At 22.9% G+C, this 24,948-nt stretch overlaps 6 protein-coding genes across 6 annotated transcripts; 2 read left to right on the top strand and 4 right to left on the bottom strand. All coding sequences in view use genetic code 6, as the record gives it.

Annotated features, from left to right (window-relative positions):
* Nucleotides 1-589: 589 nt before the first annotated feature.
* TTHERM_000193499 (transmembrane protein, putative) lies at nt 590-988 on the bottom strand (the record flags this gene model as incomplete). Its single annotated transcript, XM_012797897.1, has 1 exon — nt 590-988. One exon carries the CDS (start codon nt 986-988, stop codon nt 590-592), a length of 399 nt encoding a protein of 132 aa, XP_012653351.1.
* A 2,649-nt stretch (nt 989-3,637) lies between these two features.
* TTHERM_00193480 (CLASP amine-terminal protein) lies at nt 3,638-10,938 on the top strand (the record flags this gene model as incomplete). Its single annotated transcript, XM_001017101.3, has 14 exons — nt 3,638-4,105; nt 4,204-4,314; nt 4,434-4,592; nt 4,687-5,211; nt 5,270-5,563; nt 5,619-5,955; nt 6,016-6,476; nt 6,537-8,753; nt 8,810-8,872; nt 8,954-9,229; nt 9,292-10,168; nt 10,227-10,414; nt 10,467-10,674; nt 10,724-10,938. 14 exons carry the CDS (start codon nt 3,638-3,640, stop codon nt 10,936-10,938), a joined length of 6,399 nt encoding a protein of 2,132 aa, XP_001017101.2.
* Nucleotides 10,939-11,278: 340 nt separating this feature from the next.
* On the bottom strand, nt 11,279-12,855 carry TTHERM_00193470 (transmembrane protein, putative). The gene is made up of 5 exons (XM_001017100.3): nt 12,534-12,855; nt 12,267-12,393; nt 11,988-12,191; nt 11,816-11,937; nt 11,279-11,769 (listed from the first exon to the last, which is right to left on the bottom strand). Exons 1-5 carry the CDS (start codon nt 12,729-12,731, stop codon nt 11,593-11,595), a joined length of 828 nt encoding a protein of 275 aa, XP_001017100.2. The 5' UTR covers nt 12,732-12,855; the 3' UTR covers nt 11,279-11,592.
* A 282-nt stretch (nt 12,856-13,137) lies between these two features.
* TTHERM_000193469 (NLI interacting factor-like phosphatase family protein) lies at nt 13,138-14,588 on the bottom strand (the record flags this gene model as incomplete). Its single annotated transcript, XM_012797896.1, has 7 exons — nt 13,138-13,263; nt 13,325-13,750; nt 13,805-13,956; nt 14,010-14,205; nt 14,265-14,335; nt 14,404-14,462; nt 14,515-14,588. 7 exons carry the CDS (start codon nt 14,586-14,588, stop codon nt 13,138-13,140), a joined length of 1,104 nt encoding a protein of 367 aa, XP_012653350.1.
* A 454-nt stretch (nt 14,589-15,042) lies between these two features.
* On the bottom strand, nt 15,043-19,250 carry TTHERM_00193460 (NLI interacting factor-like phosphatase; the record flags this gene model as incomplete). Its single annotated transcript, XM_001017099.2, has 11 exons — nt 15,043-15,158; nt 15,221-15,587; nt 15,651-16,079; nt 16,131-16,376; nt 16,491-16,796; nt 16,852-17,705; nt 17,757-18,336; nt 18,394-18,532; nt 18,664-18,736; nt 18,792-18,833; nt 18,908-19,250. 11 exons carry the CDS (start codon nt 19,248-19,250, stop codon nt 15,043-15,045), a joined length of 3,495 nt encoding a protein of 1,164 aa, XP_001017099.2.
* A 1,446-nt stretch (nt 19,251-20,696) lies between these two features.
* On the top strand, nt 20,697-23,308 carry TTHERM_00193450 (hypothetical protein; the record flags this gene model as incomplete). Its single annotated transcript, XM_001017098.4, has 4 exons — nt 20,697-21,485; nt 21,994-22,068; nt 22,572-23,194; nt 23,248-23,308. The coding sequence occupies 4 exons, from the start codon at nt 20,697-20,699 to the stop codon at nt 23,306-23,308; spliced, it is 1,548 nt and encodes a 515-aa protein (XP_001017098.4).
* Nucleotides 23,309-24,948: the final 1,640 nt, after the last annotated feature.

Here is a 24,948-nt window from a genome sequence, read left to right as displayed (position 1 = left end):
TTAATATTATATTAATTTCTATTAGAAAGATAAATAGTTATAGGTGTAACCTATCACTATTTATCTCTCTATTACAAAAAAAAAAATCCGCAATTAGCAATAGTTTCTATTTCATTTGATTTGTTCACTTTATTTTTTATGACTTCAGTCTAAAAGGTTTTACTCATTTTCTATTTAAGTATATGACATCTTATGTAGAAAATAATTTTTTTGGTACATAATTTTCCTAATTTGTTCTCCTGTTATTAGGAATTCATAGTATGATTAAAATTAGTTTTATAAGTTTAATAATTTTATATATTGAATTATTTGATAATATTTAGATACCGATTGATATTATAATTATTAGTTAAGTTTTGTAACATATAACTATCATTCTTAATATATTTAATTGGTAAATAGAATGATTTTAGTTTACTCAAATCTTCGTTGCTAGGAGTAAATGATAATTCTTATTTAGTTTGATATTATTAAGTTTATTATTAATTTAGTTATTATTGTCACTTTGTAATTTATAAATTTTTATTTTTTCTTAGTTGTTTTAATTTATGCACTTTTAAATTTTGATATTTTTAGATATATTTTATTCTCAAAATTTATCAAATAAAGATTGCTCATTTTGAAAGTAAAAAATTTATTTTAAAAATGAATAATTTTTTAGTAAATTCATAATATCTAAATTAACAAAAAAAAATTTTTTATAAATTATGACTTCTGGTACGCACTCTTGCTTCCCTCTGTATTGTTTGTTAAAAAGTGTTTATTAACTGACAAATAAATAAATAATTAAAATTTGAAAATTTTTCTATGTGTTTTGAGAAAAATTGAATGAATAAATTAATTAATAAAAAATAACAATATAAAGATTATTTCTTAAGGAAGTAAAAAGGTAAAAAGAGTAAAAGTAAATATTTGTATCTATTTAATAAAATCTATTATATAGTTACAAAATATTAATCTTTTTACAAGTTTTTGAAGAAGGATACATAGATACAAGCTATCTATCCTTTTCAATAAATTTTTTAAATTAAACTCAAAACAGTTTAAGTAGCTTTAAGCTCTAATTATAAAATATCAAATTGATATTATTATTGAGGAAAAGAGGCATGGCTATTTAACTCTAAAAGAGTTACGATTGTGCAAAGTTTTTAATCAAATCAGCACATTACCTTATCCTAATCGAGACCAACATAAATATAGCACTAAAAATGTTATATTTTTTCAAAAAGACGCTTAAAATGAGCGCAAAGATATCGCATATATCTTGGGATTGTCAAAATAATTCAAATCAATTTTCAAAATTAATAATTAAAGCAGCAAATGTATGATTTTATCTTATTGACTATTTTTAAGGGATGTGTTTAGATTCTTTCTGTTTCTTTTTGCTTTTTTTTCCTTAGGCTTCTGTTTCCAAAAAATTATCCCTTATCAACCTAGCTATAGCCTGCTTACTCACTCGCTCATACTCTACTCTCTGCTTGTCGCTCCTAATAAAATTAATAGCTTGCTAACAAATCTTTCAAAATTAAATAGGCTTATATTCTTAATGGAAGATATTTATTTGTAGTAATGATAGTTTTTAATCCTCACATAAGATAGAATCTTTAAATTTAGAATAAAATCTGTTTCTAAATAACGATTTGAAGAATAGTATGATAAAAATATAAGGTTCCAAATAAATCAGATCCAGCTGATTTTCTTATTTTTTTACTTCATACTATTCGCCTTATCGCATTTACTACAACACATAATTTATCTTCTATAAAAAAAATTGCTAAATGCAATTAGTTTATATGCATCTTTCTAAAGCACAATATTTAATTAATTCTAGGCTTAATTGCACAAAATCATTTTTAATTTATAATTTTTTAAAAACACTTAATATTCATTTATTTACCATTATGTAAAGCTAAAAATTAGTTGAAAATTAAGATGAAAAATATCTGAAAATATAACAAAAAATAAATAAAATCAAGAAACAAAAAAAATTAATAAAATCTTTAAAATAAAAAGTTAAAATTAAAATAAATAAATAAATAAATATTAAATCAACTCATAGTCTAAAAAAAAAAAACAAAATTAAAACAATATATGATAAATTCTTAAATTTAATAATGGAAACCTACTGAAGCTATTCGATACATGTATATACTTTTATTTTTGTTTATAAAACAACTTAAAATGAATAGAATATTTCTAGTAATTAGTATCTTACTTTTTTTAACGTAATTATTTTTTCCAATTAAATTAATCCTATTGTCAATCTCAATCATATAATTTATAAATTAAGTTATCTTTTTACATAAAGTTTTCTTAATTCTTATCATAATTAAAATATAATTTTAAATTTAATTTAATTTTTAGTTTATTTTCAATATCTTATTTATAAATTAAAATCTACTTATTTTGGACATAAATTATGTGTTATTATTTAGCAAACACATTTTTTAATATGTAGAAAAAGAATAAAATCTTCAATTAAATATTAAATTTTGAATATTAGGACATTAAATATTTGGTTTTTTATGAAATTTAAGAAAAAAATAAAGAATTGATATTTTAGGTAAAAGTTATTATTTTATTTATTAATTGTAGTGTTTTATAATAAATATATAATATAACTGATAAAAATAAAAATTTTAATAAGGTTTTTGTTTCTTTTTTATGAAAAAATCTAACTACTATTATTCATTTACCTTAGGACCAGAATATTTGGTCAATTTATTGATTTTATCTAGTATATAATAAATAAATATTAATTAACTCAAAGAAATATTTTTTTTGTCCAATACCCTTTATTAGATAGAAATTACAAATATGTAAATGATATCGATTAGTTTTTAAGTTTTGCTTAGTTTTTAAAAAGGTAGATTCTATTTAAATATATAAAAAAGTAAGCATTTAATTTACAAAAAGTTAAATATATCTCATCTAACAATATTTTAATAAATTATTATTTATTTATTTAGATATTTGAAAAAATATATTTTGTTTTTTTTATCTGCTAACTTTTGAAAATCTCTAATAATAATAATTAAATGAGTAAGTAAGTAAGTTAGTTAATTTCATTTAGAAATTAATTTATTTTTACAAATATGATAAACAAATAAAAATTTCTAGAAATTTATGAAAAAATAAAAGTAATAATGCAATATTAATAATAATTTAGCACTCTAAAGAAAAAACTGATACAAGCTATAATTAGAATTTGATATATTATATTCGTAAACAATTTTTATTTAGTTATGATTTTAAACAGATAGAGATGATAAATAAATTAATATATATATGCATGTGTGTATGTGTTGTGTTTCTTTATAAAACAAGAATATTATTTCTTGTTTTCTAAGCAAAATGCATCAAGTTTGTTTTGAAGAATATAAGATTAAACAATATAAATTAGTTAAAAAACAAGTAAAACAAAGTTGTTAAGTTATATAATAATTTTTTCAACTAATACATTTCTATACCAAAATCTTAATATCAAAAAGTTTATAGCAAAAGCTAATTAAAAAATACATTCAAAGCTATAAGCTATATAATTTTTAGAGGCGATATATTCATTCAATTAGTAGATTGCATTTCAAAACAAACTCAATTGGAAGTAGGAATCCAAGTAATTTAAGTAGTGATAGCGATGTCTTAATGTTCACCATAAAAAAATATAGCAGGAAAATTACTTTTACAAAGCACTGCTTTGTAGAATTTCGGATAGTCAAAAAATTATGTGAATGACTATGATGACTTATTAGGAGGGATTATTTCTAACAGCAATAATATAGGGTAGAGAGAAGTTAATTCAAATAACTTAGATTAGTTTATCAAATAGCTTAGCAACCCTACAATAATTTAATAGTAAGAGGCATTGAAAAGCATAATCTAACTGGCTCAAAATGATAATAACAATTTAAGATTGCACTTAAAAGCTATTGTAAGTAATTGCTCAACAATTCTGCGTGAATCAATAGGAAATAGTACAAAAACTGAGTTAAAGAATTAAATATTTACTTTATACGAAATTTTAGTGAGTAAATATGTAGAGGAAAGCGAGCTTTTAATAGGCAATGAGATCTCTTTGATTCTTTTAAATATAGGCGATGAGCAGGTACTTATTATATATTAATTTTATAATTATTAAGTACATTTGAAATAGAAAAAAAATAAATTTAATATAAACTTAATCTAAATATTATTATAAAACAGGCAGGAATCAGAAGAAAGTGTCATTCACTTCTACTGAAATACATTAGAACTTATCAGAATTCAGAAATAGTTGTTAAAGTATTTATTTCCACAGGATTTCAAAATCAAAATGTAAAGTTTTGCAAAATCTTACAAAAAATATTTTTAAAAATTTAGATTTTACAAAATCGTTTGTTTGTATGGATTTAGAGATAGATATTTATTGTTTTTATCAAATAATATAAATTTAGTGGGTTGTAAGATAGAAAAGTATTAATTCTTTTCACAGTATTGTAGTATCTGAATCAAAATTTATAAGTTGGAATTCTCCTGATATGGTTGATTTAACTCTTTGTTCAGTAAACCTGTTAAATGACGACAATATTCATGTATAAAAAGCTACAGAATAAGTAATTAACTAATTAATTTTTACAAATGAATTATTTTTATTCATAATATTCTGAATGTATAAAATCCTACTTAACATTATTATTATTTAATTAGCTCTTAGTTTAATTTACAAAATGTGAATAATTTTCAGTTATTGTCAAAAAATTGCCAAGGGATATTTCTGAAAAGCTTAAGAAATTCGTTGAAGGTTAACAAATTTTAGGTAATATCCCATCCTCCTATTAAATTGATTCAACTAACCAATTTAGTGCTGCTTAATCATTACAATATTCTAATAATATGGCAAACTCTTCCTAACAATAAAAAAATATTGATTAGCTGCCTTCTTTCTAGCATAAATTTGCTAGTTTAGGATAAAATATTCTTTAAAATAATACAATAATTCCAAAGAGCTAATCAAGCATTATACACAAAAATTAAGGTAATAATATTGGCAGTAATGTAAAAGACATTTCTCCTATTAAAACTCCTATGAGTCCTCTTGATAAACAGAACCATACATTAGATGTTCTAATCAAAAGTAATTCCTCTCTTCAATAAAAAAATAATCCTGATCTTCATTTCGGATTTATTAATGAACAGATCTTTAAAGATTTATTAAATGAGAAAGACTGGAGAGTAAATTGTTTTAACATAAACTAATCAAATAAAAAATATATTTTTGGTATAATTAAAGTCAAGAACATCAGCAATAGAAGAAATTAACAGTCAAATAGAGAATATCTAGGAGTTTACTATACTTTTCTAAAGATTAGATGAGTTTCTTTCAATCTTGATTAAATTAATTAACGACACTAATTTCAAAATTAGCTTAACTGCTTTGCAAATTATAAGCAAAATATCAAAACATGAGCAATTTAATAACCCCAATGTTATTGATAAAATAGCACCTTAAATCGTTTCAAAACTAGGTGATTCAAAAGTTGCAATACGTTCTTAAGTTATAAAAATAATCCGTGAGCACATCAAAGTAATTATTTAAATTAATATTAGCAAACACTAATTTAAATAATAAATAAAAATAGCTATTTGGATAATTTAAGTGGCTTGACGCTTGCCTAACTGGATTAAAGAGCAAAAATTCAAACACAAAAGAAGAAGTATTAAGTTTAATTACTTAACTCTATTTAGATATTCCAATTATGTGCAATTACAATTATGACAAAGTGTTGAGAGAAGTTGCTCCACTGATAGAAGACACAAAAACTAAGATAAAGATAAAATGTGTTGACTGTATGGTTATTGTTACAATGAAGAACAATAAAGAAAATTGCAAAAAGCTAATTGCCTCTATTTTAAATAAAGTTTATAATGAAATGTTTCTTGAAAAACTCTAACAAAAAATTTAAGAAAAAGCATAAGGTAATTTTTATTAATGAAATAAATATGTTTGATTAAAATTTTAAATTTTTATTTTTATAGAAGATAATTATGTGAGCTCTAATTAAAATTCGATTTACTCTATTCATAATAAAACTAATGAAAGCTTTAAATAAAGGGAGAATGATCTTAAGTTTAATTTCATTGACAGCTAAGGAAATCTCGCTTAAAGCAGTGTTGGAAGCTTTAATTTCAATTACAAATAATTTGATTAGGATGTTTCACACACTAATTCTTTTAGAACATAAATGACTTCAGTTACTCCTGAAAAATATAAAATGAGCTCTATTCCAAACTAAAATTAATTTACTAATATTTCTTCCTACAATCCAACTTAATAGGGATTTGCTTAATAGACTTCTTATACCAATACCTAGAGCTAATTTGGTTATCCTTTTGAACACTCAACTTCAAACATATTTGGAAGTATAATATCTCCTATGCAAACATAAAATAGAATACTATCTTAAAACGAAATGATAGATATTTCCCTTTTTTCTCAAGTATTTTAATTTGTTTATTTTTAATATAATTAATTTTTGTTTAATTTATAATATATTTAGTCTTAAATTACTGAAGATGGTATGCAATTAAGATCTAATAATTAGTAAAGAGACTTTAGTTCTTATAGTGTTTATAGATAAAATCCAAATTCTTATAGTAATTTTAATTACAACAGTGCAAATAAATAGCCTTACTCTTCATCATCTTCAGTTAGAGGGTATAATAATTAGGATTAACTTTACTAACAGTCAAGTATGAATGAAATAGGATGTGCTCCAGACTCTAGATTCTCCTAAAGAACTACTAATACTATGTCTACTTCTTCAAATACTATGTTTCCATAAATTATGAGCAATTAAAATAAAAGCGGATATAATGCATATAGTCATGGAGTAATAGATATTTCTACATCATCTAGTTCTAGGTCTGCAGTTAAGTCTGGAATTAGCTAATCTAACAACCTTAATCCTATATTAGGTTAATCTTAATTAAGCGGAGTTGAATAGCTCAAATTATCTAGATAAAATATAAGAGGAGGTATATCTGGAAATGGAAATCACTAAGAAAGTAGTAATTAAAGCTCTATATCAAATACTCCATATGGAAATAAAAGGGGTAATTCTGCTTCCTTCACAAATAGTTTAGCTGAGTAAATTATATAAAAAGATTACTCACCTTTAAAAACTAATGTAGAAGAGGTTTCTAATTAGCAAAAAAATAACTTGCCACCCTTACCACCTTCAAGAACTATAAGTTAAACAGAATAAAAAAGTTAAGAATAATTCTAAAACTAATCATTTGCATTAAATAACAATGATAAAACTGAAGCTGATTAGCAAGATTAATCAAAACCAAAAATATAAAATGTGCTAAATAAAAAAAAGAAAAGTAAGCCTAAATCCAATAAAAAATCAAAAAATAAAAAAACAACCGATAAAACTCATTAGTATAAAGAAAAAGAAGAATCAGAAAATGATTCTTAAATTGATAATGAGGAGGAAAATAACCAAAGCGAATGTTCAAATGATCAAAAAGAAATATCTAAAACTAAAAATAATGTTAAAAGTCAATCTCTAGATAATGAAGATAGACAAGAAGAAGATGAAGAAGAAGAAGAAAAAGAAGATTAAGAATAAAGTGAAGAAGATAATGATGACTAAAAAGGAGAGGAAATGAGTGAAAAAGAAGAAGATGATGATCAAGAAGAAGAGGAAGATGAAGAAAATGATGAAAGTGTAGAAAGTAATGAAAAAGAGGAGGTTGAAGCAGAAGAAGATGAAGAGATTTAAGATTCTAATTAAGAAGAAGATGAGGAAGAGGAAGAAAGTGAAGAGGAGAAGTCTGAAAACGAAGATGAAGAAGAAGAAGAAGATGATGATGATGATGATGATGATAATGAGGAATCTTAAAAAGATGGAAATAATAATAGTGAAGATTAAGAATAAGATGAAGAAAGTGAAGAAGCTTTAAGCAAATAAAAAGAAAGTGATTTATCATTTGATTAATAATAATAAAAAGATATATAAAATAAAAATAGCTCTATAAAAAATAAATAAAAAGAATTATCTAATGATATTGAAGATAAATCTTCAGAGGCAAAATATAATAATAATTAAAATGCAGAATTAAATAAAAATAAATAAAATTAAAATATTTAATCTGGAAAAGAAAATAAATAAAACTTTAATTAATTTGAAAATCCTGATATTATTTTAAATTACTCAACTTAAAAGAATCTTGATGAGTTTAGTATGAGTACTTTTGATAAATAGATTAAAGAAAATAACTAAATAAATCAAACTAATGGCTAAGTTCAAAATCCTTAAAAACCAAATAATAACCCTCTTGGCAAAGTTGCACTCAAGAATAAAGAATTCAATCCTCCTCTCAACCTCTACAAAGGGAATATTAATAGCATTAATAATATCTAAGAAGAATAAGAAGATAAAACACCTAGCTAATATTAATATAAGCCATATCTTATAAAGAAATCTAAAAGAGTACAAGTTGATAACAATTAAAATGTAGCTTCAAGTGGAAACAATGAAAATCAAGGAGCAAACATGTCCTAGTAAGCATAAACTTCAAACTCTGATTTAAATAACAATAATTTAGTTATTGAATCAAGAGAATACATGTTTAAAAACCCACCAATAATTAATGAAGACCCAAACGAAAACTCACCTAACTCTCTTTCAACAAAACAACTGTCAAAAAATTTAGCAAGAAAGCATAAAAGAAATTCTGGATCCATTTCGAACAAAGATGAAATTTAAGTAAATTTATTGTAAAAATAATATTTCAAAATAAAATAAATTATAATTGATTTAAGGAAAATGAAGAAGAGGAAGAAAAAAAAATATTGAAGCCTAATTTGAGGAATTTAAAAAAGAAAGTAACTTACTTAATTACTTACTTATTTGCATATTTATTTTAATTAACAATTCATTCATAAAAAAATATTTTTATAAATTAGTCTATTAGTAAGTAAATTACACCAAGTGAAACATAATTAACACAATAGCCAAGCCAAAAGTACAGCGCTTTTGATGCATAAAAATAATCTTATTTAACTAGGTAAGAGCTTGAGCCTTTATAGAATCCTGAATAAACTTTAAAACATGTAATTGCTGATTTAAAAATTGATGACTGGTCTAGATAATTTGATGGATTAAACAATCTTAGAAGAATTAATCAACACCATTCAGAAATTTTATAAAATTAAAACACACTGCATAATGTAATCACTGAAGTAATTAATTATTTTTATATTTTGAGTAAAATAGATTTCATATTTTAAATATTATGGTATAGGTTTTAAAGTTAGTTGAGAATCTAAGAAGCAGTTTAGCTAAGAATGCCATGATTACTTTGACTGAGCTATCTGAAAAGCTCAAAAGAACTCTTGATACTGAAAGCGAGTCTATTGTAACTAAGCTACTTAAAAAAGGTTTAGATTCAAATTCATTTATTCTTGAAGAAGTTAAAAATGCATTAATAACTGTCAGTTAGAATTGCTCAGAATATAAAATAATTTCTATAATTGCTAGTAAATATTAACATAAGGCTATAAGCTTCAAGATAAATATTGCCTTAATGATAAATACATTAGTAGAAAAATTTGCTAGCAAAATTCTATAAATGAAAGAAGTAGAAAAACTTATTTATATTCTTAGTCTTTTCACAATGGATGGTGCGTTAGAAGTAAGAACTTATTCAAAGAAAACATTTAGCATGATGCTAAATTTTAATTCAACAAACAAATCAGAAATAGATAAAATTTTAGTCAAAGTCTTGACTGACTAATAATATTAAAAGATTAAATAATTCATAGAAAAAGAATACAAAAACCCTGAGCAGCTTTACATTACAGGAAGTACTCAAAATAAGACAATAAAAAGCTAAGAAAAAAATTCTAGCAGCTTGGCTGTATCTGCTAATAATACTTAGATAATGGCTCCATCAGGGTAATTATAAAATACATAAAATATGCCTTTAAAGGCACTTTAGTCTTAATCAAGCATTCAAAACGATGAAAAACAAGCAAATGAAATAGATGACAAAGAACCAAAACTAACGTCTATGAATACAATAAGAATGTAGACTAGTAAGCAAACACAAAGCATGAAAATGAAAGATCCATAAGAATTTGAAAATATTCCTTCTTATTTTAACCTTTGTGAAAACCAGGGTAAATCATACAAATAAATTAATTAAATTACTAAATTTTAAAATATTTAAATTTATAGATTGGAAACAAAGAATAGAAGCAGTTTCAAAATTAACTGATTTGGCTTAGACATATGCTGATTAGTTGGCTAAATCTAAATATTCAAATAAATATTTTGATAATTTCATGTGTTTGCTAAATGATTCAAATACAAAGGTTAGCAATTAAGCTTTGACCTCATTCTTAGGTGTCGTGACCTAATTAAAAGTAAATTCATTAAATAAAAGAGCCTTAATATATTAAATTTTGTTTTTTGTAGAATGGAATTGAAGGAAATCTTCCTATAGTTTTTAATTCTGTCTGCTAGGCAATCGGATCTACACAGAGCAGTAATAGACTATTAGGAGAGTAAATATATGCAAAAGTGACAGAAATAGTTGATGGTAGCTAACTCTTTTCTCAGCTGTGCAATGGAGCATCATTTGCTCCAATAAAAGCAAAATAATTAATTATAAAAACTTTGATTGGTAAAAATATAATTGATTTTTTTTTAATATTAATTTGAATTTTTTAAAGACTAAGGATAAATGTTATACGAAAAGAAAGGACCTCTGTATACAAAATAAATTACAACTGTTATAAATAAATTGTTAGAAGAAAATAAACCTGAACTTAGACCTATTTGTAAATAGCTGATTATTTAAGTTAATCAAATTATAGGAAATCAAATTTTTGATGGTATAGCTTAGTCTAAGAGGAAATTTGTATAAGATATTATTGCAAGCAATTGATATTAAACTAAGATCTTTATAATACTTTAATAATAAATAATATAAAAATAAATAACTTATTATATAAAAAAATAAGCTAGATATTAAGAATAAAATTATTATAAAATATATATAAAATTAAGCTAATTATTCAATAAAAAAATAAAATAATTATTCTATAAATAAAAAAATACTTTAATGCTGCCTAACTAACTATCTATATTTTTATATAACTACTCAATTCGATAATTTATTTATATGAATTTGTATATTCTTAATTTTCATTTAACTAATTTAAAATTAAATTCATTTTCAAAGGTTAAAGAATAATTTTTATTTATTTATTCTTAATTGTCATTAAAAATTATTCAAAAATAAAAAAATTAATTATTTTTTATCTTACATATTATATATAATCAATGATTAAAATTCCCTCATGTTTTGGACAGATTAATTTATATAAAAAACTTTTTAATTAATTAAAATATTTCATAATTAAATACTTGGTTAAATTAAGCAATAATTGGACTTGTTCAAAATTTTTTATAAGAGAATTAGCTAATTATAATGAAAGTAAGCTGGAAAATATACGAATAAATTATTTTATAAAAAATTGCTAATTGATCGAAGCAGTATAAGGTAAATTTAATTCAGATTTTATCTAAAGCACACCAATCACCAAATATGAATAAAAACAATTGTAAAAATAGTCAAACCAATACTAATTAGAAGCATAAATATTAATTAAAGTAAACTTAAATCTTTATTGGATAAGAACTAATCTATCTTATGACTACCATCTTTAACTTAGTTGATCTAATCATCTTATTTATTTCTAACACTCTCACGTACCTATTAAAACATTTATTAGATTAATTAATATAATAAAATTAAATACTTTTTCATCATTTCCTAAATCTATTAAAATTCCTTTTGCTATCCACTTCATAGCTTCCACACTTTCTAAAAGCTTTTATTCTAATTCAATATTATATTCTTATTCTTTCTCTATTGTCAGATCTTTAAGTTATTTTAAAATAAGTTTAGTTTTCAAATAGTAATAAAGTAACCTTTTTCATCAAATTGCCTTTTAAATAAATCTTTAGGATTAGGCTTTTTATTCTTTTAATCTTCTTCTTCCTTTTCTTAATCTTTTTCTTCTTCATCTTCTGATTCTATTCCCTACTCTTTCTTCTTCTTCTTTTCTTCTTCCTCTTACTTCCTCTTTTCCTCCGCTTCTTTTCGTAACCTTTCTTCCTCTTCTTCCTTTTTAACTATGCAAATTAATATTTATATTTTCAAATTTATTTTAAATATTTGAAAAAAATTAAGATTGATATAAAATTTACTTTGTTCCATTTTTTTTACAATATTTTGCAAGACTGTACCTAATTATTTATGAATTTCAGCAACTTCTGACTTTGGATTATCCTCAATAATTGATTTAAATATGCAATCAAGCTACAATTTAGATTACTATTTATAAAAATTAAATTAAACTAACTGCTTTTACTATCAATACTTCCATTAAAAATAAAAATTTTTTCATAAACTATTATTGAATCATCAAGAAATAAAAAATCTTCATTATTTTAATTATGAATTTTCTATTTTACATCAACGTCTTGCTGAATATCTATTTTTATGATAACACTATCGTCTACTTTAAAAGTATGATCTTTACTAAAAACCATATTCTGCAAAACCTTCATATGCTTTAAGAGATGAATTAGGTTGTTTTAATCTACTTTTTTAACCTTAAAAGGTTTCATCCTATTAAAGATTTTTTATATTTCTATCTTCTCATCATACATTTCTGAATAAAAAGTAAATAGTTTAAATATTAATATTCGCAAATGTAAAAATTTAGTTAAACTTTTTTGTTGAATTAATTATTTCTATTAAAATAGAATGTACTTAGATTTTTAAATAGAAATTTTAATTCAAATAAAGAATATCGATTGATTTATTAATTGAATAATTATGATGTAGAAACAACAGCTATATTTATTTATATACAAAACTTAAATTAGTAGAATGTATTCTAATAATTATATCTAAAATAAATAATATTAATTTTTGAAGGAATGAAATAGAATCAGTGCCATCATTTTTGGAACACTTAATGTAATTCACTTTGACAGAGTGCAGATCTTGCTCTCTTTTGATGAACATATTTGCAATTAACCTTTTTAATTTATTTCCAAATATTAATTTTTTTCACATTTAACTGGGCTCTTCTAAATCTAGACAGCAAATTCCAATTCCTGAATTTACACGTTCTTCTTATTCGCTATCTTGTCTAAATAATTAATTATATGTCCAAATATTCCTATTTAATTCAGTCTTTTTTTTATTAAAAATGAATTTAGTAAATTAATATACTAAACTTAATAATTTAATTTACCCATCCCATAAACCTTGCTATTGTGTAAGCGCCTGAGTATAATTCTAAGTTAGTACATAAATGATATCCTGTTATACATGCAGATTTAGCTGTCTCTATTGGACAGTTTATACATCCAAGATGCAAAAAATTTGGTTCAATACCAGCTAAGAAAGAAGAGGCTTCAGCTTGAACCTAATAGCTTTTTGTTTCAACATCTAAAATTTTAAGTTCATCAATATAAGCATTTAAGGAACATTCATCACTTAACCAAGGAGCATTACCTAGATAAAAAGAGGAATCGTTTTCAATATCGAAATTCATTAAAACTTGAACTGAGTCAAGGAGCCCATTAACAAAAAGTTTTATTTTAGACCCAGTTTTACTAACAACAATGTGAGCCCACTTATTGTAAGGTAGTCTAGCATTTGATTCTAAAAACTCACCCTATTTAGTTAATTAAACATATAAGCAATTAAAATGAATTAAAAACGTGATTACTTATTAGTATTCTTGTTTATCAGATGTGCTAAAATATAGCAAAATAGATCTTTTTATTTTATGAAAATAAATAGCTGGAGATCTTTCGTAATTGCCATCAACTTTATTGTCAAAGCCCTTTTACAAAATTGGACATTCAGCTTTCCCCTTCACTTTATAAAAAATCTTTTAATTTATATCTAATATTTTGTATGATATTTATTACTCTACTATTCTTGGATTGGAAATATATAAAATTAGATGGAATACTCTGATGCTTTGAATTTGTCTCTTGGGATATTAAACTTTAAAAAATTAGGCCCATAAAAGTAAGCACTGTTACCAGAACCTCCCCATGGTTGCCCTTTGACAATAGGTTTTCCTATTGCAGGATGAAATCCATTTCCTGACAAGTCTAAATTCTATTAAATGCAATATTAAATTAATTAGCAATTAAATAATACAAAACAAAATGCTCTACTTAAGAATCATCAAAACTATAATGAAGAAGCAATCCAGGTAGCTTTGCTCTAGGTACTAGTACTTTATCACCTTTTTTTAATATAAAATATTATAAAGTAATGTTGATGTTAATTCATAGTGCAAATTCCGTTTTATACCATTAAATAAGCATAAACTTCCATCTAATTCTACATCACATTTTGGTTCTTAATAAACTCTTATTTTATAAAATTATATTCTCATTAAATTCTAATTTAAGTTTAATTTACTCTTATGCTTTAACTACAACAAGCAATACTAATATGGCTACTAATCCCTTTAAGAGTTATATATTTTTTATCATCTTTTAATATTAAATATTCAATTACACAATTTTTAATTATTTTTTCAATAAGAGCTAAAAACGCATTTAAAACTATAAAATCTTAAAAACAAAATTTGTCAGCAGCCAAACAAACAAATAAAGAAAAAAACAAACTAGCAATCAAAATCAAAAATATCTGTCAACCAATAAAACAAGCAATTAAGCAAGCAATGAAACATGTTTGCAAAGAAGTCATACAGAAAGCTAAAATAAATGAAAAAATGTAGATCGTTGAAATATTTTACTAATTAAACTAGATAATCTAAATACTTTATATAAAATAAACAGATAAGTGTTTTTAACTAATATAATTAAATTAATTTTTTATATAATTTTTCAAAATATTTATGAATTTTTTTAAAATTATTTTTTATGGAAATTTTCTTTTTTACATTTTTCTTTTTTAAAATATCTTTTTAAAATTATAATTATGTCATAGAATAAGATTAAGATGTGGGTATTAAATACCGTTTCTCATATTTTCCTCTATTTAATCACTGAACTTTCTTAATGCTATTCTCACATCTGGACTCTCTTTTTCTACTATTTCTGTTTTAAAAATTAGAATAAATACGTTGATTAAACTTTATATCATTTAATTTAATTTATACATCTAAGAAGTGGAGATAAATCGAACAAAGCCTTATCATCTTTTTCTCCAAACCATGACTGAATAAAAATACCATTTTCTGGTTATTTTGAGAAATTTTCTGGAAGATTATCTATGATAATCGTTTTACTTATATTTCTGCCTAATTTACTTAAGTCTTTTAAGTTATATTGTCCATCAAAAACAGTGTGTTGCCTATAAAGTTTATATGAAATATTTTTATCTTTGTCTATAATATCTAAAATCCAATCTGCATATTCTTTAACAGCTGCTGTAAAAATTACTATTTCATAATATTTACTCATATCATATAAAAATTATTCTGCAAAAGGTCTTATCAAAAATTCTCCACCAGTTTAATCTTCCATCTGTATGTAATAAAAGAGTTAATTAATTAAAAAAAATATATTTAATTTGAAAAATAAAATTACTTCATGATAGTGCACTAAAGTTTCATCTAAATCTAGCACTAATGTGTATTTATATTTAGTATTAATAGGTGGAAGATAAGGCTCTTTAACAGAAGTACCTTTTCTCTAACTTTATGATTTTGTTTTCTTTTTTTCTTTGCTATTTTGTTCATTCTAGCTATCTTTTTCAGTCCTTTCTTTTTCTATCTTTCCACTACTACTTTAAGAAGCAATAGAACTTTAATATTATTCTTCTTCTTCACTGTCATCTTCTTCTTCACCTTCTTCGTCATCATCGATTTGGTAATCGTTTGAGTAGATAATTTTATTTTTTTATTCATATTTAATATAATCTTCAATGTTATTAAAATTATTTTAGTTCTCTTCATCGTCTTACTTAATATAATCAGTTTTTTATTGAGACTTTTTAGTTTCGTTAACAGTAGTTAGCTTTTAATTTAAATATTTTAAGAATTAAAATAAAATTTAAAGATTTTTTACTATTTCTTGAGATTTAACCTAAAGCATATTTAAGGAGTCTGCTAGATTATCTACTTAAAGAGCCTCGTCCTTGTATTTAGATATATGAAGCATAAATTCATAATTGTATTTTTGCTTTAACTAAGTAAATAGCGTCTCAATTTAAGAGTTATTCTATATAATCAAATCAACAATTTCATTCTTATCAGCTGTATTTTATTTTTTCAGTCTTAAGTGAAAAATTTCAGTGAGTTTTTCCCAATTTGGCTTTTTATAAAAAAAATATTTATTTTATGACATAAAATTTTAAAATATTAATTAATTTATGTCTTTTTAAGCTTTAAAATATGGCTTAAAGTTTGTTTTAAAGAAAAATTTTACATGAAGATTTTTAGTCTATGTAAAAATATCTAATAGCAATTCTATAAGTAAAGTAGCATTGTTATGTATATAATAGCATAAGTTTTTTAGGAGAACTTAAATATCCAAAGGCATAGGCTACTATGGAGTATAGCTAAACAAAATTAGAGTTAAAATGACAATTCTTTCAAAGATGATCATTCGTTTATAGTTCAATAAGATCTTTTTATCTTTAAAAATACCTTCTATTATCTTGTAATTATTATCATTTGTATTCTTTAAGTAAAGTTTACATATTTTTCTTACTTTAAAGTTTTCTTTGATGAACTATTAAAAAAATAAAATAAATTTCTTATAAATACAGAAACTACAATATAATTACTTTTAGTACATCGAAAGTGTATTCTTCGACCATAAACAAACTTTCCATTTTAACATTTTAAATTGCTATATCAAAGTTTGTAGACAAAGAACCTATTTCTAATATACCATAATTAAATCTATTTTCTTTTGATTTTATTTTTAGATTATTTATTTTTCTTTCACCATCTTACATGTTTGAAATGATAAGGCCATTTTTTTAGTCTTAATTAATAATTAAGTTTTATTTTAAATTATATTCCATTTTTTTTTCATGGTACTAAGCATCATAAACTTCATTATTTCCAAACGGAGTTACGGGTGTTTATATAAATGCTCCATCACTATTAAGTAAATTCTTTAGTAAAGGAATTTTAGATTCTCTTATCTAAAGATTGAACTACTTTTCTGAAAATACATGACCACTTGTTTGCAAACTACTTTAGTTATTGTTGTTTTAATTATTATTGTTTGAATTAGTGTTGACTTTTTGATGGCTTTCAAGAGGATAATTGTTAGTGTTGTTTGTTATTTAATTTTAGATATTTTAACTTATTAACTTATCATTTTATAATTCACCATTTTAATTTTATTAAACTATTTTGCTTTCTTCAATAGCCTTTTCGTTTTTCATATTAAATTAATTATTTTATCCATTAATTTTTTGATATTGTTGCTATGAAAAATCATCAGGACTTTAGTTCCTGCTCAGAGATAATAATTCACTTTGATCATAAACAATATTAGGAGGGCGTGCATAGGGTCTAACTAATTCCCTAAGACCAACTCTATTTATTTGAGAGACCCTTATGTTTTATCTATTGGACGCTTCAAGATTATTAGGAGTGGCACTTTTGAATGACTTTATAACTTCCCCTAAAAAAAATTTCAAATTTAAAAAGTTTTATAATAGATTTAATAATTTACCTTTTGATTCATTTTGGTATTAATTAGAAGGAGTCCTATTTTAAATTAGAGACTTGTTTTTACTACTTTAATTGTTGTTGTCAAATAATAAATCTGTTTTTTTTAACCCTAGTGACTGCTCTTGCATATCTTTCATAAAATTATCCAATTAGATTTATTGTTTAGGTTTGTAAAATGTTTTAGATATTTGATTATTGAATATATTTATTTTATTAATTTATTTAGTCCCATGAATAGTTGTTGTGTTTAGCGATTCTTCCATAACAAATTCAAAATTTTGAGTTTAATAATATTTTTTTGAACTGTTTGTTTATCTAAATTAATTGTTATTATTGCTTGGAGAACTGGAACTTAATTCTTCAATCATCTTTTTTGGAGCTATTTTGGGCATCAGTTAATTTAGCTTGGTACTATAATTACTTTGTACAACATTTACATCTTCTTCCAATGTTTTACTTTACTATGCTTATACCATAACTTTTTAAACATTTTATCTATAAGTATAAGGAGGCGTCTTTCTATTATCAAGAGAAGATAAGCCTCTCTGAGTTGGCATCTGCTAACTTAATTCTAAATGTCTCTTTATTTAAAGGAAAGACGAATGAAAAAATATTGCTTAAACCAAACTTAATAATACTTTATATGGGCTTTTAGGTGATTAAATTCTAGGTGACGTGTATTAATTTTAATATTTAGATTATTTTAAGGAAGAATTCATATACTAAGAGTCATTCATTTAGTTATACCTTCTATCTTCAGACCTTTCTCTTGAAATTCTGTAGATTTTATTAAAAGTTTATAATTTAATAAATTACATAATAATTAGAAATGTATTTTAATTATTTAAGTTTAACAGGTTTTCTTTTTATTAGTCTAAAGTAGAATTTAGAAATTGTTAAAGCTTTACTATATATATCTTGGTGGTATTTCAAATCTTTCTTCAGGATTTTTTTTATTGACAACGATTACATTTTATACATCTGTTTTAATTCAAAAAACATCAAAATAAGCTTCTATATTTCAACATAACTTTACCATTTTATCTTTCGATTTCTTCTCTAGCTTTTTCTTCCAAGACTATTTTTTTATAATAATATATAAAGTTTATTTAGCTCATGCATTAACTAAGCTTTTAAAAATTAATTGATTACATTACTTGTATTTCAAAAGTCTTTAATAATTTAACTCATACTGTCTCAAAACTGTTTACTAATTTTAGCCATTTTAATTTTGAGAGTTATTGTTTTTTCTATTTGATTAACCTAAAGGTTTTAGATTTCGATCAAGACTTTTACCAGCTTGAAAATTTTATCTTTATTCATTGACTGCAAATTATTTTTTATGTCCATTTTAATCGTACATATTGTAGTTATCATTTAATTATCTACTAGTTTTCTTAGGAGAAAATACTCGGCTAATTTTAGAATCTTACACCAAATCACTCCTAAGAGACTTATTTCCCTCTTGAAATATAAAGCTTGTTATAGGAACCATAATAAAGCAATCAAAATTTATTGTTTATGGTGTTTTTTATTACAATTATTATTTATATGTACTAAATATTATATTCAAAATATATTTATTTATTTATTCGTTATTTAATTAACCAAAAATTTAAGAGTTTATATTTTACAATTTATTCATAATTACAGCAACAAGATAGTGGTAAAATATGTACCTATTTTTTGTTAAATAATTTACATGAATTTAAGATTATTTTAATTCTAAAAGATTTTAACCTTGTGTGATATGATTACATAAATTTCTTGATATATTTATAAAAAAACTATGTTTAACAATGACAATTTTCATTGATTGCATATCTATCTATGTATTAATATTTGTGAAAAGTTAATAAACAAACAAGCAAGCTGAATATTTTTTGTTTTGTAAATTTACTTTAAGTCATGTGTAATGCGAGAGTTAAGAATTTTATTAATTGGAATAAAATATTGAATAGCCAATAATATAAGAATGTAATCTAAAGCTTAATTTTTTAATTAAATAAATATCCTTTGAATATTTATTTAAAGAATTATTTTATTTTTTCTTTAAAATATTTTATCTTAATTTAGAAAAAAAAAAATGAAATTTATTTTACGCCAAATTAGCTACTTTTATTTAAAATAAATTTGAAAAGGAATACCAAGAAACAAATAAGAAAAGTATATCAAGATATTAAACTAAGTTTTTAATAAATTTAATTGAACTATTTCTAATATTTTCAAATAAAAGCTTTAATGAGATGATAGAATTTTTATGTGTGAAATTTTAGAAAAACGATTCTAACCATATTTTTTAAATAAAAAGCTTTTTATACTAAAGAACTCTGAGTATATAAAATAGAAATAATTTTATAAAAGTAATTTTATCACATTTCGTTTGAATAACATACTTTAATACGAAATTTGTATAAAATGTCTAAAAGTGATAAAAATGAAAATTAAATTATATAATTTGGCAAACTAAAATTCCATACATATATACATATATACAGGCATACAATACTTTTATGTTTTTATATAACTAAAAGTGAATTGATATTATAATATTTTTGAGTGATATTAAGTGAAAAAGTGCTTTGGAGTAAAATTGACGGAAGATGAATGATAAAGAAAAAATTAAAGGGACTAGATGAGATATTGATTAATTGAAGTAAATAAATAAATAAATAATTATTGGATTGGATTGGATAGGATTAGGTTGATTAGTTTTTGTTTGATTATTAAGAGTGAAAGAGAGAGAGAACCTAAGTAAATTATAGAGGAAGTAAAGAATTTTAGATAAAGAAAAAGTGGAAGAAACAAGGCAAAAAGCAATTTTAGTTTAATAATTACTATTCAAAAGGTTGTATCTGTGATTTTAGAGAGAAATAAAGAAGAAAGATATTTCAGAGTTGACAATTTAATAAATAAGGTGTAGTTTGAAAAAACAGAACCGATGAACAAGAGGAAGGGTTCCCTTTATGAGTAACTATCAAGAGTAACCCCTATGCTAAAAAACTCTGGCTAAACAGTTACTGAAAAATATGAAAAGGATAAAGAAGAGCATGAAAGTTGGCATCATATTTAGCCAAACTCTTAACTTAATTCATTTTAGCATCATTAAAGACTTGAGCAGATTTAAAAGCCTCATTAATTTAAATTAAAAGAAAATATTAATACTTTCAATGCAGCATAAAGTTAGAATTAACATAAACTTCAACAAACAAGTAAGCAAGCAAAGTAAATTCGCTCTCATTCAGCATAAAGGTCTTCATCTCTAGATAAGAGGAGATAAGAGGTGTGTTATTGGGATAAAAATTGCTTCATAGAAAATACTGATTTGCATCAAAATAATAATCATAATAATTTGGATTAATATAGGAATCACCCAAGAGGTGTAAATCAACATTCGATAAATGATAAAATCAAGAGATAAGTTTAATGCTAGACTGCTTTTAATATGAATTACAATTTAATAAACAATGACAATCAGCACTCATTAAAAATAGAAAAGCTTAGAGATGAGTATAATAGAGAGTAAGGAAGAGATCTTTAAATTTAAGAATCATTAGCCAATTAGATGGAAAACTCAACGCACTATCAAGAAGAATTTGAATATACAGTTCCAAATACAAATGAAAGAAATGAGTATATGAATGAAGAAGAAGGTTACATCCTCTCAATAAACTAGCATGCACGCACTTAATATAGAAAACCCTAAGCTAAAAACATTAATTATTAAAAGGTGATTTCATTAATATACTTAGCATTTAGTTTATATAAATAACTAACTAACCAACTAAAAAGCAAAAAAAAAAAAAAACAAATAGATAAACAAGTGAAAAACAAACAAACTAAATAAATAAATAAACTGGGGGAAGTCAATTTGGTTGACAAGTATATAAGCAGCAGTAATGGAGATAAATAAACAAACAAACAAATAGAATTAGAGAAAAAAGAAAATATTTATTATAAAGAATATCTATTTTTCGATAAGAAATATAAATAGGGATTGTTCTTTTTGTTAGTTTGTTTGATTTGTTCATGAAAAGCGCACATTAGCAAATTTGCAATTTTTAATTGAGTTTGAGCTTTATAAAATTTGAAAATCAGCTTTCCATGAATTATAATAATAATAATTATTATTATTTTTTGTTAAGAGTCTCCCATAAAATTAATAATTCTGCTCAAACTATATAGATAGAATATAATAAAGAAATCTGGATTTTATAATTATTTTTATTATAAAATAGTAAACATTCGATTACATAAAGCAGCTCATTTAAAAGTAGTAAAAGGATATGAAATACTACCTCGAATAGCGTACTGTAAGCATTCTTTTGATCTTATTTCGATTTGCTAATATTCTAACTCGATTTTATCAATTTATTAAATATATTTTAAATAATGATTTTCTTTACTGGTTAAAGTTTACCAAAATTTTAGAAATATTCTTACTTTATTAAGGTTATGAGAATCTTTTAAAAAAATAAATTAATTACAACTCAAAGCTGAATTAATTAATTAATTTGTTAGATTATTCAAAGATCTACTCCAAATCCACTTAATTTATAAGATTAGTATTGAACTTTTTTTCCAGCAAAAGCTATTCAAAAATTTTACTATATTTTTTTTGAAAAAAGAGCTAATAATATTCAAAAATATTTGTTTATTAATTGAATCTTTTGATTAATTTTAAATGAAATTTTCCTTTTTTGAAAATTGCTTTGAGGATTATTAAGTATGTATTTTTAGAATTATTTCCAACAAATTTTATTAAATCTAATTTTTAATTTTTAGACAATTCATTTTAAAAAATTTATAAAAGTAGACTGATACTACAGATGATTAGAACGTGAGTATTAATCCAAATAACAAGAGCTCTTCAGATGAAGCCATATTGACAAGCGCAGATCAAAAGAGTTTTTATGATTAATGTGGAAATGAAAATCACATAAATGGAAATTATATTGCAAGTCATTTTCCATATCCTAAAAACGGAAAGCAATATAGTAAGGCTTTTATAGCTAAAGAGATTTCCTCAAGTCACGACACAACAAAGCTGATAGATGATGAGTCTGGAAATAAGTAGTAGAATAGCGATAATAATATTAAAGCTAATTTTGAAAGCACTTGCAATTAAAAAGATTACCAAGAATATTTATCAGAATAGCACATATACTCGAAAAATTAATTTAATAATACTCACCCATCTGCTAATAATAAAATGCCTGATTTGATTCTTTTTGAAAAACCAAATTAAATTAGATCTAGCTGTAACAATAGATATGAGCTCAGAAGAAAAAATACTCCTTCATAAGGAAGTAACTAAAAAAACAACAAAAAAACTTTAAGCATCATAAGCGATTAATTTGAAGATATGCTAGAATGCAAAATGGTAGATCATCAGCTTTGTCCTAAAAGTGAAATCAAAAAAAATAATCTATATTCAAAGTAAATTTTTATAGAAAAATTTAATGTAAATAATTTAAAATAAAAATATTAAGTCCCAATAAGATTTAGAAAAGATCAAAATCTGAAACCAAAAATAGCAGAAATTATAGATGATGCAAGCGCTAGTTTTTATTTTTCTTTTTAAAGAAGATGCCAAAACATTTAATTAATAATAATTAAATAAATCTATCAATCTGTAAGTAACTAAGTAAGTAAAAGTAATGGTAATCATTAATTGCTCCTTAAATTTATTTTATTGCTCCCAAACAAAGCTTTAAAAAAGAGGCTATTTCATTTTTAATTGTGGAGATTAAGTCATATGTTTCTTTTATAGAAAAATAGCATAAAATAAAAAGAAATTAGAAAAATTAGTTAATTCTTAATTGCATTTGAATAATTAACAACTACAAAAAGATACAAACAAATAAACAAACAAATCTTAATTCAAGTAAATTAATAAAAAATCAAAATAAACTAATTAATAATTTAACAATATTATATTAATTACAATACTAACATCAAACTGGTATTATATAATTAATGCTTTAAGCTAGATCAAATAAATAAATAAATAAATTTATTTATCTCAACTATTCATTAAAGAAAGAAAGGATGAAAATTTATCTATTTCAAATTTCTTAATAATTTTTCGATTAATAATTTTCCTAAACTCCAGTGTTATATACATGCATAATATATTATAATAATAGTAATAATAATAATATAGAAATAACCAACCAACTTATATGTAAGATTATAAAAATAATATTAATAATAATAAATAAATAATTAACTATCTAAACTAAAAATAATTAGTAAATCCATAGAAATAATAATAGTAATAATAATAATAGTTTATGTAAGTCAATTCCAACTCAATCAATCGCATTTAAAGCAATTTTTTAACAATAAAGTAGATATGCTGAAATAGGTACATTTACTCAAAAAAGGTGCTAAGAAAGAAAATATTCACATTTTTTATTCATACATTTTCTTTCAAATATAACTAAACCAAATACTCACACACTAACAACTAACTACCTTTCCTATTTTCCAAATATAAAAATGATAATTAATTATTTTAATGAGTGCTTAGCTATTTATTACTGAAATTGCCTAATGATACCAACTTAAAGTAAATATGTTGAGATAGTTATAAATGTAAACAAACACTCGTTCCTTAATAGAAATCTGTAATTAATAGTAAAATAATCTACCGTTGTATTTAATTAAAAACGACACTCAAACAAATAAGCAAACACTTACCTACATACATATCATTAAAAAAAGCTAAGCAAATATAATCTGAAAACTAATAAATAATCTCTAGTATACTATTCATTCATTAAACCATAATATTTCATTTTTCCACTAAGAATTATCATTCATTATTATTCCATTTTTATTATATAAATTTGTAAAAGTATATATATTTATTCTTATATTTTATTTTCTATCAAACTATATTAAATATCTCAAATATTTATTTTTTAAACTTTTTGAAATTATATAAATACATCAATCAACGAATTAGTCAGCTATATTTGTGTTATTTTTTTTAAAAATTAACAATTTGCAAACAAATTTAAGGAAGTTAAAAAATTTAAGTACTAATTTTCTTAAAAATAGAGAGATTTATTTTCTCATTAGAAAACGATTTAATTGAAAAATTTATTTAATTTTTAAAGAAATATTTATAATTGTTTAGATGAAATTCCTAAGAAGTCTATGAGACATATGAGACAGTAAAATTT

This window comes from Tetrahymena thermophila, assembly GCF_000189635.1.
Source record: "Tetrahymena thermophila SB210 genomic scaffold scf_8254617, whole genome shotgun sequence".
NCBI classification, from domain to species: domain Eukaryota; phylum Ciliophora; class Oligohymenophorea; order Hymenostomatida; family Tetrahymenidae; genus Tetrahymena; species Tetrahymena thermophila.
Note: the sequence above shows the minus strand (reverse complement) of the source record. Positions and strands in the feature narration are given on the sequence as shown.